This window comes from Catharus ustulatus, chromosome 4, assembly GCF_009819885.2.
Source record: "Catharus ustulatus isolate bCatUst1 chromosome 4, bCatUst1.pri.v2, whole genome shotgun sequence".
Taxonomy (NCBI): Eukaryota; Metazoa; Chordata; class Aves; order Passeriformes; family Turdidae; genus Catharus; species Catharus ustulatus.
Window position 1 is genome coordinate 61478156 of NC_046224.1, and position 18506 is coordinate 61496661.

The following is an 18506-nucleotide window of genomic DNA, read 5'->3' on the forward strand; positions in this document are numbered from 1 at the left end:
CACAGGGACAAGATATTTGTAATTTCAGCAGAAGGACAGGGGCTGGACAATGACCCTGTACATGCACCTTTATTTTGGCCATGTGTAGCTGTCCCAGAAGTCCTCTCACCAGGAGATGGAAATGCATTTTTGTTGTCAGGGAAGACAAACACTGTCACAACTTTTGGTTCTGCACTGACTTCAGTAAGATTCAGCACTCCCCAAGATGAGGTGATGCTAGAGGAAAGTTATCCCACCAGTTCAAAAGCCAACATTTTCCTCCTCCGAGATAATTCTTTATATTGTCCCACACTTTTTGTTTCAGGTTATCTGTGAAGAAATTCATGGTTTTGCAACTTAAAAGCCAGATGGTTAATCCAGGCAATGTACTTACTCTCTTTTTGTTTCCATCCTCATCTATGCATTCTCTGACTGGGTCTGAAAGAGAAGCAAACTTGCTTTAGTCATCCCACTCCCTTATCCAGCCTTTTAAGTGGTGGTCACCAAAATACAGATTGTTTACTTAAAAACTTGATTTAAGCTGTGAAAAGTTTGGGGGTTTTTTGTGCTAGAGTGTGTGAATCCTTACCTGAAGTCTGCAGACCTTTATCCAAAGGGTACAAGAATAAGTCACAAAAGGCATAAACATTGACAATGGTCCCAAAATACCCCATGAGCAATAACTGGGTGCAATTCTACAGCACTCCTTGTACAGACACAGCTCTGCCCAGATGGTGCTTAAAGGATGAGCTTTGGCTCTGAGGCACAACCCAGCCTTACCTCAGAATCTTGTGATCAGTTGAGAATATTCCTGGAATTTGGCAGGTAATGAGAATTTCCACACCCACACCCATATTTATTAAATGCAGAAAGATCAGTAGAGCATACCTATGCTAACAGCAGCAATAAGAACACTCAAATTCCATTTCCTTACATTCAGGCATTACTGTGATGAGCATTTTTTTCATATAATCAGTTAAATGGCCACAGGGTACCCACTGAATTGCAGTTTCTATTTTTGTGTGCTCTCACTACACACCTAAAGATCTTTTGGAAGCAATTTCATTTCTGTACTATGGCATGATGAAGTGTCTATGAAATTAAAACACTGACTAGCAAGTTCTTCATAGAAAACCAGACTATGCTAGCCTATATACACGCTGTGCTCTGTCTTTTCCTGGATAAGTAATGTATTTTAAAATAATTTAGGAACTCTTTTAAATCTTTTTTAATGGTATTATTTTTGGTATACTTCCATACAAAAAGCGAGACTCCCTCTGCACGAGAAATCCCACTGTATGAGTCTAGTGGGGAAAATAATACTTTACAGATTGTATGAAATTTATACAAAACAAAACAAACAGAAAAAAAATTCCAAACAAAAAATAAATCCCCACCAAAAAAAAAAATTAAAAAAAATAAATATGTATATATATAGCTTTTCACCCCCTGGCAAAGTCTTCACTATTAGCACCAGGATGAACTAAATTTCTCAGATTTTAGGTGTTGAAGACATCTATAGTTCAAGGCTTTTTGAGCTGTTGGAAAAGCTTGCACAAAAAATGCAAAGCTTTTACCTCTAGTACTCATAGGTTATAGCACAGATTGCAATAAGAAAACAGTTACTGGTTCCAAATTCCTGCTCCCCATCCTATATCTTGGATCAATGTAATTTACAGCAAGAAAAGTCACATCTTTTACAGTGTGAAGAGAGGAAATGCATCTTTATAAGCTTATTTTAAACAAGAGGAAAGAAAATGGCAGCTGTTTAAATCTAGAAAATGGCAGCTGTTTGATGCTCTGGAGAGATTTTAAAACGCCAGAAGTGATCCCAGAGGAGGCTGATCGGATATCTCCAAGCTGGGCTGTGAACACTCTGCAACTTCCTCATTCTCAGAGGTCCTTGGCTCCACAAAAAAAAGTCCATTTATTGTAGTGGAGATGTAACTAAGCCCTCGTAATGCTGGCAAAAACCTGTGCAATGACTAACACCATGAGGCAGTGGTTTGTGGTGAGAACGTGTGGATGTTATTGGAAAAGGAATAAGAACTAGATGAGGGAAAATTGTCTATTATCCAGACCAAGGAGATAAAAGAAGTAAAGTCCTGGTCAGTGTTGAAGCAATGTTCCTTAGAGGAAGAGTGTTGTCATCTACAAATAAATGAATGCTTCTTTCAAACATTTTACACCTTTTTTCCCCGTATCTCTTTCTCCAGGAAAGCAAATTCTTTATTATTTTACTTTTTGCCTTCTATTTCAGCTTCTATTCTGTAGACATACACATAACAATGCCTGAAAAAAACATAACTTGAAATCTTTGCTCACAACATTTCTGAAACATGGCCCATTCATTCATGACAGCTTCAGCTTTCCTGGTGTTCTCCAGCTATTGAGTAGTGATTATCAAAGTTTTTATCAAGATTGATTTTTATTAAGATGGTAGCTCAAAAGTTCAGGCCTAAGAAGTTCTAAAAACCTTGCTGGAATTGGGCTAACTAGAATAGCAGCTGGATACATATATAAAGGGTTCACATTTGGTTTCACACCTAAGTGATGGTCTAGGTCAGCATTTGCAATAGTTGTCAGTGGAACACTCACAGCAGAGCATCTGATTGCCTTCTAATATCAAGAAAAATCATTCTACCTTTGCATTTCGATTTTTGTGTTATGCTCCAGACGCAAGGTCTTTTGGACTTACCCATGCACACTTTTTTCATAAATTCACCATTCAATTTGATCATAGTGGATAAATCTTCAAAATTCTGGAGCTTCATGATTCTGTTAGCAGCAGATGGCCCAGCCAAAGTCCTCAGCTGGCCTTCATCGTATCTGTTCCCAACACCAATTGGGAACAGGGATACCCCTAGGAAAGGAGAGGGAAGGGTTTGAAATGGGCAAGGCACAGGAGAAAACCATTGCTCATAGATGTGGAGTGTTCATCCCTGGAATTATTTGAAGGGTATGGCACTTGGCAGTGCGTGGTTAATGGTTGGACATGATGATCTTAAAGATCTTTTCCAACATAAAGATTATATCACTTTTATTTTTTTCATTTGCTTCTTTAAAAAAAAAAAAAAAACTGGGAAGAGTTTTCTCCAACACTTAATTTTCATGTGTTATTTGCATCATTCCCCCCACGTTGGCTAAAGGCAACTAAGGGCTGAAATGGTGCTGCTCTAATCACACTGTTAGCTAAGATGAGCTCTACTACTCCCAAGCATAATAAGATCATTCATGGGCAACAAAACACAGCTGCAGACTTAATGACAACATCTTCACTCTTTTTAAAAGAAAAAAAAAAAAAAAAGGAATCTCAATATGCTGTTTTCTTTCTTCAGTTACATGGCAATTGGATTATTTTCAAAACATTTAATTAAAAATAGTGGTTGATAGTTGTTATGCAGTCCATGCCTTATTCAATAACTCCCAGAGCAACCCTCAAGTGAAGTCAAAGCTCCTCAACTGAACACCTGAAGAAGCTGAGGTACAGAAACAACAGCCAGAAAAACTTGAAAAGTCTTCAGGCAGCACACTGATAGCAAGAATATATTCCTATAGAATCAGTGCAGAACCTGATCAAAACCACTAATTATTATTATCATTATTAACTTAATGATTTTTTTTTTATTTATCATTATTATTATTAGAGTGAACCTTTCAGGTTTCACTGTACTACAATGGTATTGAATTTATTATATTAGACCACATGTCTGCCCATAGGATCTTAGAAAATGAAATGCTACTAATTTGTGAGTCCTGGGGAAGCTGTCAGCTTTAATTGCAGATTGGTCCTGAATTTCCCAGTACCTCAAAGGCATCTTCACAGGGCATGTTTTATTTGGGTCTGTTCCTTACCACAACACTACACAGAGTAACTCCAGAACTCACATGAACACACCAGTTCTTAATTTTCCATCTTTTGTTCTAGATCATTACTTAAAAAGTAACAACTCTACTTATAAACAGTGGCAGTGAAATTAGGTTTACTGTTCACTCTTGCAGAAAGGGCAGCAGCCTCCACAGCATCTTGTGAGGCCCCCGACACGATGACGATCGCAACCTTTGATGCGCTGGGTCTGCCCCCATGAGATTCTGACATCGCATTCTGGACCACAAAATCAATGGCATTTCCTAGCAAGAAAAGAAGAGAGAAATGAGAGATGTAATAGAAAAGTCACAGGAGGGTATAAAAACTAAATCTTATATTGTTGTAGTGTTTTACACTAGTAGGTAGTGAAAAATATTTATCCTTAATGTCTGATTTATTCCACCTACATGAAAGATGTCAGCTATTAAAAACCTTCCAGCATTTATTAAGACATTCAAACATCCTTAATTCCATCCCTAGACTATCCCAGTCTCTGCAGTGATGGGAATTCTTTTCCCTTTCCTTAGCCACGATAACAAAGCACTCCTCACTTTCCTAGAAGTATTGCCATCCCTAAAGGATAGAAGACATTGAGGAGATTAGATTCCTGCTTCGAACTGCCGAGCAACACTGACATCCAGTGGCGAGCTGCTCCACAGCTTGGCATCACCCTGAGCTGTTCACACAAGTTGTTCTCACTCCTATAAAAGATCTAGTGTTTCTCTAATTTCATCACCTTTCCCTATCTTGCCTCCACACTACCAGCAACCTCTCTTAAACTCTGTGTAATCCATAACACAAGTGGGTGATCCATATTAAAATAAAACAAAAAAAAACCCACACCAAACCCCACAAAACTTAGAAATAAATTCTACCTTAGCTACCAAATCGCAAACTGGCTTAGAAGAGGAACTGCTGCCCCTTCATTTAACATCTGTGAACACTCCGGCAAATTTTTGTTGATAATTATGACCTCAGCAAGAGAGCACTTTGTTAGTACTTGCATTTAGACATGTATTTGCACAAATATTTACACTGGGAATCATGATATGCAGCTTTCTTAAAAGCTCCTTTGGGCTTGGAAGTTATCAGGTCAGGAAGCAGAAATGAAACCAGGTGACTGATGTGACATTTGGGGCAAACAGTGACCGGTGAATAATAAACACTTGAAAGAGTATTTCCTCTGAGTAATCTGCAGTAACTGTAGAGCAAAAATAGGTTTGCCTGAGGAATTCATTGTACAATTTATAATAACAAATGCATTTGTAAAACACTGGAAGTGAACCTGTAGATAATTCACCAGCACAGTACACCTTAGCACACCTCAGCACTTTGTACACTTCCTGTCTTCTTGCACCATGTCACCCACACCTTTTCAGTGATAGAAGCAAAAGAACTCTTTTCCCAAGCTGCTGCAAGTATGGACAAACTTTAGAAATCCCACTCAGCACACTGATTATTGATTAGGCTTGGAGAGGTGGGATTGTTCAGCCTGGAGAAGGCTACAGGGAGAGTTCACTGTAGCCCTGCAGTATTTAAAGGGAGCATATAAAAAAGAATGAGTGCAACTTATTATAGTGGCAGGCAGGGATAGGACAAGGGGAAGAGTTTTAAACTAAAGGAAGAGAGATTTAGATTTGATGTGATGAAGAAATTTTTTACTCAAGGTTCTGAGGCACCAGTGGAACAGGCTCCCCTGGAAGCTGTGGTTGCCCCATCCCTGGCAGTGTTCCAGGCCAGGTTGGATGGGGCTCTGAGCAACCTGGGATAGTGGAAAGGGTCCCTGCCCACGGAAGGGGTTGGAATGAGATGATCTTGAAGGTCTGTTTCAAACCAAACCATTCAGTGACTCAATAACATAGCAACAGCAGCTGGGTATTCAGTGAAAACCTCAAAATTTTGAATGTTTTTCTACTTGCAACAAAATACATTTTAAAACACCATTATTAGCTGGATGATGGTGATTCCATCTCACAAAACACTGTTCCTGACCACAAAAAATAACTAACCTCAGGTATTAACTCAGGTCCCACAATCAATCCCACAATCCCACAATTAACAGCTGTCCCACAATCCTTTCTACAAATGGTTTTGTGTCTGCCAAGGTAAATATTAGATAGAGAATGGCCCATTAGCAAGAAATAACGAAGGATAAAACAAAACACAGCAAATAAATGCGACTGTATTCAAAGTCCCTGAGATTGCTCTAGGATGGTCACTGTGCCAGAAGATTGACTCATTTCCCTTTAGTCCTGTAAATAATTACCAAAACATTATTTCAGTTTTTAACTTTCAAATAGATATTTAGGTTAAACTTTTGCACAGTAAGAATCACAAGAGATTTTTCATTCATTTGTGAAAAGTACTTGAAATTTCTGTATTTGTTTTCTTTAATGACCCTTTGACTTTTGTGTGGTTGGTGTGGTCAGCAGCCATTCCAGATCCATTTTTCTCGTTCTCACATTAATTTAAAAAATGTTCAGAATCTCCATATGTATTTGCAAACTGGAAAAAAAAATCCATTCTTTTTATAATTTGTCATAAAGAAATCAAGTATTGTTGTAATAGAACCAATGACTATTTCAAAGGCCCCAAAAGCAGTTACTCAATTTAATGCACGGAAAATTGGATTTAGCATAGTAAAAACTCTTTGGATTTGTCCCTTTATTTTGAAGCCAGCTCTAGAGAAAAGAGCCAGGTGTCTGAAGACATGATCAAATGAACACTTTTGTCCTGCTAGAGGGATTCACAAAGTCCCCATCCCAAGCTGGAAACTGTCACTTCTCAGCTCTTTGTCTCTCCATCTCACCACGGACGAAAATACCAAATCCCTCAGAGGTCACAATAAAAACTATTCACTGTTAAAAGCAACCAACTTGAACATTTTCATACTGTGAGACTGCAACACAACAGGAACCTGACATTTTCTTACCAGTAAAGGCAATATAAGTATTTACACTGAATTAAACAACACCGTGCACAAGGCTTAATTAAGACTGGAAATAGTGTTCATGAAAACATAAAGACAATCCCAGAATGGTTTGGGTTGGAAGGGACCTTAGAGATTATCCAGTTCCAGTTTCCCTGCCATGGGCAGGAACACATTCCTCTAGCCCAGGTTATTTCCAGCCATTTTAGCCCTTTCCTCAGCCCTCCAAAGGTGGTGAGCCCCCAGCACCCTTCCAGCTCAGTCAGCAGGGTATGACTGCCACTCATTGGGCATGCCCAGGGAAAAAAATGAAAATAAATGAAGAGAGAAAACAAAACCCCAACTGAACCATAGAAGATACTTTGGAAAGGACAGACCAATCATTTCAAGCACAGAAACGCATCTTCTCCCCATCCTTCAGGATGGAATAATCATTAAATGGAATAATGGAATAATCATTAAATTATTTATTATTAAATTATTCCAGTAAATGGAATAATCATTAAATAATGACTATGAACATTTGATGTCACAATTTTGAAAGTCAGAACTGGTTTTTTAAGAACCTTTTCCTGGTTGATTTGACACCTGATGGATTTTAAAGTTAGACTTGTATTCTGAAGTAACAACTCAGAATGGTTCACACAGAGGTTCCTGCAAGGACTGCAAGTTGATTCAATGGACACAAACAAGCTTTAAGGACAAAAGACAATCTGTTGAATAGGGTTGGAGGTGTTTACTAGGAGTCTACAGGGATTCTGCCTTATTGAATAGTTTCATTAATGATTTGGGTGGAAGAGTTAAAATGTGCAAAAAGGCATGTTAATCTGAATCACAAATATTGAATTGGGAGCAATCATGGACATCATGGAATTAACTGAATGAGCACAAGGTGCCCAAGAAATATTTGAAATATATCCAAGAAATAAAAATGAAGATTCATCCCAGAATTAGCCAATGTGGAACACACAGACATTGAATGCTTCGGTGAATGCCTCAGGGAAAGCAAAAACTTCCTAAGAGCAACCTTTGCAATTATTTTTTTAATTTTGTCTGAAACAAGGAAATGTAAAGCCCCTTGAGGGTCTGTGGAGTTGTGACAGTGGGGGGAATCCAATTAGATGGAGGTTCCTGCTGGGAACTTGTGAATCTGCGCCTTAAGTGGTCTCAGTGGTTTCTCTAACATTTCTGCAACGTTTTGACCAAAAATAGTACAAAAAAAAAAGCAGAGATCTCAATCAGCCACAAGTCCTGAAAGCTGCCTGGGAAAGAAACAAAAAAGGAATGGTTCCTCAGAACCTGAAGTGATACAGAAGCAGCCAACACTGTCTGATGATGGGTATTCCAGACTCCAACTATTTAATCAAGGACCTGTCTGACCAGGAACAACTCCCACCATGATAATCCTAGAATCATAAGATCGCAGAACGGTTTGGGTTGGAAGGGACCTTAAAGATCATCTCACTCCAACCCCCCTGCCATGGGCAGGGACACCTTCCACTAGACCAGGTTCAAAATCCTGAAATTGTATCTTTGTATCAGGATCTTCACTTGGCACTGAATTGGGATTTTTCACCGAAAATAGAAGATTATTTTAATCCTGAAACAAATCAGCTATTGAAAGTTGATCCCACAGTGCTTTAAGTGGTCAGTTCTTTGTACATGAATATTGATATTTTGGCATTAAGACACGTTGATTGACCTGTGCTGAACTTTTCATGAGCAGCCCAAACCTGTCAGTCCAACACCACTGAATGGAACAGTCCCTAAAAAACTCTCCTCTGCATTTCTCTTACTCTTAGGTTTGCAATGAACCCAGACTTCCCACCAGGAGCTCATTTAACCCACAAACATTCAGTTGAAAGTCTCTGTCAGTGGGTGGGAGCCCTCCAATTAGGACAGGTGCTGGCCTTGGGTGATGTGGGGCAAGATTTTGGAAAGTCAGTATAGAGTGCATCATTTGGGGAGAGATATGAAAAGTGCTATGGGGGGCCTTTGCTTCCAAAACCACAGGTGAGGTTTAGAAGACAGACATACTTTCTTAATCCTGACAGCAAAGCTGAATGCTGCTAATCAAACATGTTAATAGTGATGGAAAGTTGGAGGAAAAATACAAATTTAAGATTTATTTTTTTTTTTCTGGGTGAGGTGGGGGGGTGAGGGGAAATATTTCTTTCCCTAAAAATGCTTTTATACAGCTGAGCCACATAGAACATACTTCCTCTAAATTTTGAGGCTGAGGCAGGAAAATGTCAGCCTAAATGAACAACTTTTACTAGGGCTATAAGGAAGCAAAATAATGTTTTTATAAAGTGTTAAGCAGTATTTACTGTAGGGATTGCTCAATCTGCTCCCTGTGACTCTCCTAAACACCCACAAATGCTGAACAGAGACACATTTACGTGATCCTCAGTTCTCTTGCACACATCACTTTAGTGTTTAGCTAGTTTCCTTCTTTTTTTCTTTTTTTTCCAGTTGTTTCTTATGTGAAGTTGTACATGATTTCATGATGTCTGAATAGCCCCAGAGTTGCTTCCTGATAGGTTACTTGAGCCAAAATTCGCCTGATGTTATTGAATGGCCCCGCTGCACAAGCATGGGAAAGATTTGTGGTATAGGTTGCTCTTTCTATGCCCTCACATACTCGGTAGTTTTTCATTATTTCTTACAACTAAAATCTCTCTCTCTTGGAGTTTCATTATGATAAAATTATGGCAAAATGATGCAGGAAAGGGAATGCTTTCTACAGTGACTTTTGCAGTGGCAGCAACAATTGCCCTCTGCACATAGAGCTTTGTGGACTAAAATAGCACAATTTGGATCAAGATGGAATAAAGATATCACTGAATTGTTCTACCACAGGACAGCCAGTGCAAATAAAATAAACAGCTCTGCTCTGATAGCAGTGATATTTTTTAATTGGTAAATTCAGATCAAGCAAAGGGTAGAAAAGATTTCCTAAGGAAATGCAGCATCCAGACTGGGCCATCTACACTTGTCAAGCTCCCAGTGCATTTCCAGAGGCCCAAGCACAGACAGAAGGGCCTGAGTGACCATGCACTTCCCAGGAATGCTGTCTCCTACACAGCCAGCCATTCACACACATCACAAGGAGCAGGACAGCACCGCAGTGACTTATTTTCATTACTTCATTTGGGAGGAACTACTTCTACTCTATTCCACTTTGGTTCATTATACCACATCCCTGATCACAGCCTCTGAGCCTTTTCCGAGGAGACATAAACAAATCACTAACGAGGATGTCATGTGGCTGCCTCTCCCATTTCATCTCCCAAAGGCCGTGTTTGCTCTGTTTATCCTGCAGTTCCGTGTGGCTTTCTCTACACATTACATGGAAGGCTTCACAAAACTTATCTATTTGTATGCAACAATTCATCCCACAACGAGCCTATAGAAGTCTCATCAGCCATCTGGTATTTTTATTTCTCCAGGCTGAGAAAGCAATCAGAGCTAATCCTCCTGCGAACTATGGAAGTCAGGTTTTACTTCGCACTTTTCTGTACAAATAACTCTTTATAGTCCAAAGACACCAAAAATCTGTGTATTCCTCAATTCTTATAGGATCCTGATGCTAGGTGGCTGCCAGAGTAAATGTGGTCCCAATCCAAAAAAACAAAATTTGCAGGGTATCTGGTGAAAGATGCTGGAGGAGAATCATTTTTTTGCCAAACCCTGCAATTGATATTTGTGTGTGCACCAAGCTTCCACAGACCCAGTGGAAAATCCCTGATGTTCTAGCACATGAAAACTGAAGTGGACCTGTCTGCCTGTAAGAGAAGATGGCATTTCACAAGTAACTCTTCAGCTGAGGTGTTGCCTTATGCAATCCTTGTTCCTGGTTCCCTGGCACCATCCCCAGTCTTGTGCCAGCCCAAGTCCCTGTGGAACCAGCATGACAACTTGGATGAACACAGAATGTAACTTCTTTTGCTATTTTTCAACCAGATGGGTTACACTGGCTCAGCACAAACATCTGGCAAGGACAGTTCCTGAATTTAGCATGAGCAGCTCTGCTCCTAAATGTCTAATCAACTAACCAGCACTGAAAGGTCAATGATCAAAGTCCTTACATCTTAATTATACTTTGCTTGCTTGAAAGATAATCCTGAGCATCACTTCAAGGCTTCTTTCCAAAATACATTAAAGACAAACCATAAAATGTGTTACCTATAAGTACATTTTAATAGAGAAAATTGAACCATAACAAGAGGTTGAACCTTAACAAGAAGTGCCACCACAATGGCATAAATTGGTGCTTGTAGCCAGCCTGTATTTAGCATTCCTTGGGGGTTTGTTCCCCGCTTTTTTAAACACCAATATTCACAAAATTACTCACCCAGTCTGGTAGGACCTTGCTCCCTTTGTTGAATGGATTGCACCATCTCTACAAGCCTATCAGTCTCCTGAGGCATGTTCCATGAAATTTCTATATTATTTTCCCTGGCATACTGGAGAACCGACACATGAATTGAAGAATTGCCTGAAGCAGAAAATAAACACTTTAGGCAGTGCATGTGAATGTCTTAAAAAAAAATCTAAAGAAGACATTGACATTGTGATTTACATTAGGCACAACTAGAAAGTGGTTTTCCATCAGAGTGTGAAAAGATCAAAACTGAACTATTCCCTGGTGAAAAAAAAAATGCAAGTATACTGCTGGAAACAGTTGTTTTTCTATCAGGAGTCAGTATGCAGTATTTTAGCCCAAATCAATATGACAGTAACTGGAGAATTTCATTTTATTGATCTCCATTCAGTATTATTCCTTTTCCATTTTAAAATTGTCTAAACATCTCCCTCTTTTTTAGCATGCACCCTGTTTTGCACAAGCAGTAGACTGAGACCTCATCTGTCAGATGGGCCAAGCCCCCTGGATCATTTCATTCCCAATTCCCTCTCTCCCACAGCACTGAAGTGATGTGCATGGAACAAAGTGAATCCAGGGAGCTTGACCTGTAAAGGGGAATAAAGTGAAATTCCAAATTATGCTGCTCTCTGACACACTGATTATACATTATGTAAGAAGTACAAATAAAACTGCTAACAGAGCATTTATATAGATAGTTAAAAAATACCAGATTTCCAAAATTGAACCGGGCAATACGTTGCTTATAGAGATTGGTTGTACTTCTCTTCATGACCTCCTACTGAAGATATTTATGAATAGAGCACAATGATTCTTTATCAATGTTTTGTAAAATATGTATGAACAGTACCAATAACAGCAGTTGCTCCATACAAATGGTTTAATGCTGGATCAAAAGAACATAATTCTGATTTTTAAAAAAAATCTGTGTTTGTTAAATACTGTTGGGAAAACACAGGATCCTGTGTAGCCCCTGGCATGCAGATGGACTTGGTACAACCCACACAATGTCTTGAACTGCTCCCTGTGCCCCATGATCCCTTCACATACGTGCAGGATATACAGTGTCAGCCATCCCACATGCGTCAGTAAATAAACATTGAGCAGTCAGTGTTTAGAGGGATTGGAATGAGTAAAATTAAGAATTGGAAAACCTCCACTGAGAAGCTGGTTTGTCCTCTACAAGTAAAAGAATCCAAAACATCTTTCTGTGTCTGAGCTGAAAGGCAGATACATACCAACCACAACACTTCCAATAAATGCCTGGACAAAGTTTTTCATTTCCTCAAACTCTGATGCTCCAACATTGGAGCTTCCATCCAGAAGAAACATGATGTCCATGGGTTTGTTGCACAACTCTGAGGGTGAGAGTGGGAGGGGAAAAAAGTTATTTTATATATAATAACCAAAAATAACATCTGCTAATGTGGTAGGAGAAGAAAGGGTAGAATCAGTTGCATTTTGGGAAAACAAAGCAGAATAATGACCAGTTGAAACAATAAGTGATGCCCCTTTAATGAAAGCCTTGAGATTCATATCCAGTGGAGTACATGGATATTTCAATTCCTACTTTTCTACTGAATCTGTTTTACTCTCAGGGGACTAAAACAAAAACCAACAGCAGATGACAACAAGAAAAAAAAAAAACCAATCCAAACCAACAAAACAAAAATGAACAAAAAAACCACAGAATACCCTCCTCACCCCGAAGCAAACAAAAGGAAAAAAAAGTATGTGAAAAACCCAATAATATCTCTTCACAAAAGAGGAAATCTAATTTTACATTATTCTAAGCAGAGAAGAAAAACTATAAAGATAGGAGAATATTTTTCTTCTGGTACTATCCAACCTGGATGAAAGCTGCTGTACTTTGCTGACAAAAGGACACAAGGATTTTGAGCCTACAGAAAACAGACTGCAAGGGCTGGGGTCAGTTCTGCTGGACTGGGGCAGCATCCTCAGCCCTCAGGGAAGATAAACAGTCCTTGCTTGGCTTACAGCAGCACAACACTAAACCAGATAAGGGAACCCTCCAAATTCCAGTGATACACAGGATAAATGGAGGAGACCTGACAGACAAAAGATGAAATCACACAGAAAATTCACCCAATCTTACCTGTGATTTCGGTCCAAAATCTCGTCCTATGAGAACAGCATGTCTGCAGCACTAATTCAGGTGCCTCTTCAATAAGTCTGTTGTAACTATTCAAGATAATTGGGTCATTAGGATGACTGATCTTTCTGAGCTCTTGGATGTTGGCACTGGGGGTTATTCCTATGGGAATAACATTTATGCTCCTGGGAGGTCGTGTGATAACATCAGTGGAAGGACTGGATGACACCATATATACCAAGTGAGGAACATCTTGCCTGCCCCCATTCACTGATGCAAATGTGTGTTTGGAAATATAATCGAGGGCATTGCCAGTGTTGGTAGCCCTTCCTCCCTGGTAGGGTATACTCCTCACTTTCTCAATAATTTGTTCCTTTGACTGTGTTTCCCTAAAGGAATACTCCAGACTGACAGTCTCTGAATACTGCATGACTGTAATGTGAATATTTTCCTGTCCCACGTTCATTCCTGTAACCACCTTCTCAATGAACCTCTTGACTTTATTGAAGTTTTCCTCCCCAACTTTGTTGGAGCCTTCCACAATAAAAGCAATATCCAGCCTGTTGGGACGGGACTTTTCTGAAAGAGATGGTGGGGCTGTGAGTACCGAAGGGGGAAATAAGACACTGGATATGGTTGGAGCAGATGTAGCAGGCAACAGAAGACTTTCTTCAGGTCCAAGATCACACAGATGATCAATGAGGAAATCTTTATTATCCATGAGCTCCAATACATTGCTCACTATGAGGGCTCTGCTACCTGGAAACGCCTTTGCTATGAAGTTGACTTGGCCCACATCGACATGTGGCTTAATCCCCACGGGTACTACTGTGATATCTCTATTCTTCAAAAACACAAACGAGTCACGGATTTTTTTGGTAGGCCTGCTTGCTAAAAATAACACTGCAATTTTGGCAGCGTTGGTCCTTTCTGTTTTTCCAAACACATGCATTGCAGTAAATTTAAAGACTTCAAAGACAGATGCTTCTTCATCACCTGTGTATATTATGTTCTGGACAATTCTTCTCATCTGGGATTTTGTTTTGACATCCTTAAGGTGAAGATAGACAGTGGGACCCTTCCTATACACCAGAACTGACACTCGGATCTTTTTCTGGGAGATGTGGAGTTTTTTCATCACGCCAATTATGAAAGTCTTCAGCTGTTCAAAGTCCTCCTCTGAGAGTTTATTGGAGCCATCGATCAGGAAGGCCAAGTCCATCATCTTGCTACATGAGTATGCACTGGGTGGTAGCTCAATGTCCTCCTCTGGAATAGGTGTTGTCAGAGTTAGGGTCTCCATGGGCTCACAGGCCACACAAGTTAAGTTCTTCCCTTCACAAAGACTACAAAAAATCATCAAATCAGAAAAACATCAAATTTAAGTGTAAAAGGCAATGCTTGTAACAAGTCATCCACACTTTATAATACAAAGAATGCCAATACAAAATCAAACATCTCAAAACCACAATGAAACCAAAACACGATGTGAATAATTTCTTTTCCCCCCTCACCCCAATTCCCCACAACTTCCCACATGGCAGTGAACACCTAAATCCCCTATGTTAATGGATGTTTGTTCAGATCCAGGAAACATGACCAGCTACGGTGTGTTTGTCAGAGGAAACTCCTTGGGATAGTCTTTGACAGAAGGGATAAATCTGTGTCTGGAAACTCTTTGGGAACCACTGATGTTCAGCAGTACATCAACCTACAGGCCACTGGTGGACTGAACTGGTTGATCTGGTTTGCTTCACAAGGAACCAAAACATGAGGCAAACTGCAGGCAGCTAACACCAAGTAAAATCCTAGAGTAGGAGAGATGTTTTACATCTGATATGACTCAGCAAGCTATGTGCAGGGCCTTACTGAAATTAACAATCTTTTTTCTACCTCTAAAGTGCTCTACATTCCTGGTGGTATTTTTTTTCCTGGTTTCATTTTGGTTTGGATACAGCTTTGACTCATGTTCATCCTCCACTGTTTCTTATGTCTCTTTTACCTTCCTATTATTTACCATAATTTCTTTTTCAATCCAGTTTCTCATATTAAATGCTTTATTTCAACCATAGATGTAATCTCTTTTTAGTCCTATGTCTTCCCTCACCATTTCCACTCATCCCATTAGTGCATTTTTCCCTTTCCATCTCAGCTCCCAATTTTCTTTCCCTCCCCTATCTGCCTTCTCCACTATTCATCCTTCTGCACCACCACGAGCTTTTTCACCTCTGTCACCCTCTACCTTTTATGAAGTAATTTATAATTCATCCATCTTTAGCAAGGCTTTAACACTTCTGCCTCTCTAAAGCCTGGTTGCATGTTTCCCTTTACTTCCTAGAATCACAGAGGGATTTGGGCTGGAAGTGTATGTAGTCCAACTCTCCTGCAATGAGGAGGGACATCTTCAACTAGGTCATGTTGCTCAGAGCCATGTCCAGCCTGATCTTAAATATTTCCAGGGATGGGACATCCACCACCTCTCTGGGCCACCTGTGCCAGTGTTTTACCAACCCCTTTGTAAAAAACATCTCTCTCATAGCTCATATAAATTGAACATTTTTCAGCTTAAGAACATCATCCCTTGTTCTGCCCCAACTGCTCCTACTAAAAACTTAGTACCCATCTTCCTCACAGGCTGAAGCACTGAAAGGTCACAATAAGATCTCCCCAGAGCCTTCTCCATCCTGAACAATCCCATCTCTCTCTGTCTTTCCTCACAGGAGAGGTGTTCCAGCCCTCTGACCAGCTTCACTTCTCAGAGAAAAGAACGTGACTGCTCTCAGGCACAGGGTGGAACAGAACCAGTCCATATATTCTTCTCCTTGTCTTGGTGGACAGTCCAAGGAACAGAGTAGGAAAAGGTCACAAAAGAGCAACCATGAAAAAATGCTTGATTTCACTGCCAGAGAAAACCCAGGATGTACAAACTACATGAGTCAATACTGGAAGAAGGTGCCATTTTCTAGGAAAATAACTTCACTTTATGAGTGGCACCTTAGTTTAAAGTTCCCTTAATTTAAGTTTTACATTCTTTTCAAGTTCATTTTAACATCTTCCTAATTGCAGAATGCACAGATACTTTTGGCATTAACATACAGCAACAAAAGATTTATTATTCTAATCCTAATATGAACGAGACTCTTCCAGTTTCCAATTTCCTTTGGATGTTTGCTATGAAATTCATTTTTGTCCAATATTTTCTATTGTTTGTACAGATGGTGTAGGCATCTAAATTAGGTGACAGCTATGCAAAAGGATGTTTCCCTAGTGAGGTAAGTTTTCCTAATGTTCTGAAATCTTTTGTGAGCAGCAGCCAGTGTATCAACATTTAAGATAAATTATTATTAAGAATTACAAAAATTAGAGAACAGAGACTCATTTAAGAAGACTCTTTTCTGACCTTTTGGTGGAATTCAGGGTTCTTCACGTATATTGTTAAAAACTGTGTATTTAATTGTTCAGCCTAACAGTCTCATGCCCTGAGTTTATAGCTCAGTTGCACACTTAGTCCTGGCTAGAGATCAGGAATTTTAAGTTTGTACCCATTCTGAGCTTCTGTGAGGTTCAGAGCACTTGGAGCTAAGGTGTTAGTCTGAGCTAATAGCTGCTGCAGTTTTACAACTCAGTTTCCATTAAATCTGATCAATTTACAAGTTGGAAAATGCTCTTTTATTCACAGCATTATAAGTCATTAGTGAAAATAGCCATCCAAGGTCCAGCTATCCAGAGAATGACAAATTTTCATAATTCATGGCATTATAAGTCACTATTGAAAATATCCATGGTCCAGACATCCAGAGAATGACAAATTTTCATAACATGCCATGGGGCATTAAACAAAATGCAAACAGTGTCTGCTGCATTGCAGTTGAAGGCCCTCATCCTGCCTGGTGCACAGCATCACAATCCCTGCCATTCATTTAATTCCTATTTGGAAACTCCTGTATGCAGGATCAGACCATGGGTATCACCTCAATATCTCATGGAAATTGGTTTTCCAGTAATGGGACACTATTCCAACTGCTAATAATCTCAGTAAGTTCTAGACTGAGTGCACATTCAGACCTTGCACTACAGACAGGAATTTTTAACTGCTGGCAGAAGGAAGGAGTCTGACAGCTTTACTGATGTTGAATCACACATTGCACAAAAAGAAGTGGAACATCTGAAGCCATTAGGGCCACCTACACATGGGAAAAGGCCTTTTTTTGAAAGGAATTTATGGATTTCACTTGCAATTCAATTGACATCTTATAATCCCTATTACTGTCACTGAAAAACTTCAGCTCTGGGTTCTCTGTGAAGGGATATTGACATAAAAGATGGTTTCCAAGCTTCTTTTTGAGTGGTATATTCAAAGTTACATCTATAAACTCATTCATGAGGATGTACTTCATCCCTGACCATTCATCCTACACAAGAGGGATGATGATTCCCTGCACAACCCCATCATACCAAGATTGGCAGTGCTGTGGATCATCTCTGTTCAAAATTACTCTCCTTCCATGCGGGATCCTGTCACCTCCAACTGTACACACAGGACAGTCTTCTAGAGCAACACAATCCAGGGACAGCTCATCAAGTATTTTCCCTGTTTCAAAACAGCAGAGCAGTGTAAAGATGCCAGTTATCATGAACTGTAAAACTAATCATGGGGTTAAAAATAAAACAGTGCTTCTGAGGTAGGCTCAAACCTCCTGAGTAATCTGCTTGGTGCTGCAGCCACTGCCAACTTGACAGACAGAAGTATCTTTTTCCCTCATAATGGCTTTTATTTAGATATTGAAAGCACCAAACCCAGTGTATAGCCTTCAAAAGCCAGAAGGTAAATGTATCTTTAGAACAAAGCATGGAAGATGTCAGCGTATTGGTAACATCACAGGAAAATGGCATTTTCCATTTCACGTGTATAATATTTATTTCTCCCCCTAACCTCTACCTTGTTCTGATCAGAAATACTGGGGCCCAAAATAGTTACTTGGGGTCTTTAAATGCCTTCTGCTTCCCTTCTTCTCTTTTTTCTCTCTGTCCCATATTTCCTGTATTTTTTTCCTTTCCCTTTTCTACAAGGTTGTTGGAATAGTTTAGCTAGAAGCTCATGGGAAGATGCCAGCTGGGCACTCTTAGGAGCATCTTGGAGGCAATAAGCAGGCGAAGGCAATGGGTTTCACTGCTGTAGCTGCTCTGAAGCAGAGCATTTTATCAATTTCCAGCGCAAATTCATACTCTA

At 39.7% G+C, this 18506-nt stretch overlaps 1 protein-coding gene across 1 annotated transcript in view; it reads right to left on the reverse strand.

Annotated features, from left to right (window-relative positions):
* LOC116995365 (von Willebrand factor-like) overlaps positions 1-18506 on the reverse strand; it is a 121930-nt gene that overhangs the window by 39640 nt on the left and 63784 nt on the right. Inside the window, exons 27-33 of the mRNA XM_033058043.1 lie at positions 17732-17867; positions 13280-14622; positions 12402-12521; positions 11134-11277; positions 3967-4110; positions 2678-2842; positions 374-417 (exon numbers count right to left, since the gene is read on the reverse strand). Coding sequence (XP_032913934.1) covers positions 374-417; positions 2678-2842; positions 3967-4110; positions 11134-11277; positions 12402-12521; positions 13280-14622; positions 17732-17867 — 2096 coding nt within the window. The remainder of the gene's footprint in view (positions 1-373; positions 418-2677; positions 2843-3966; positions 4111-11133; positions 11278-12401; positions 12522-13279; positions 14623-17731; positions 17868-18506) is intronic.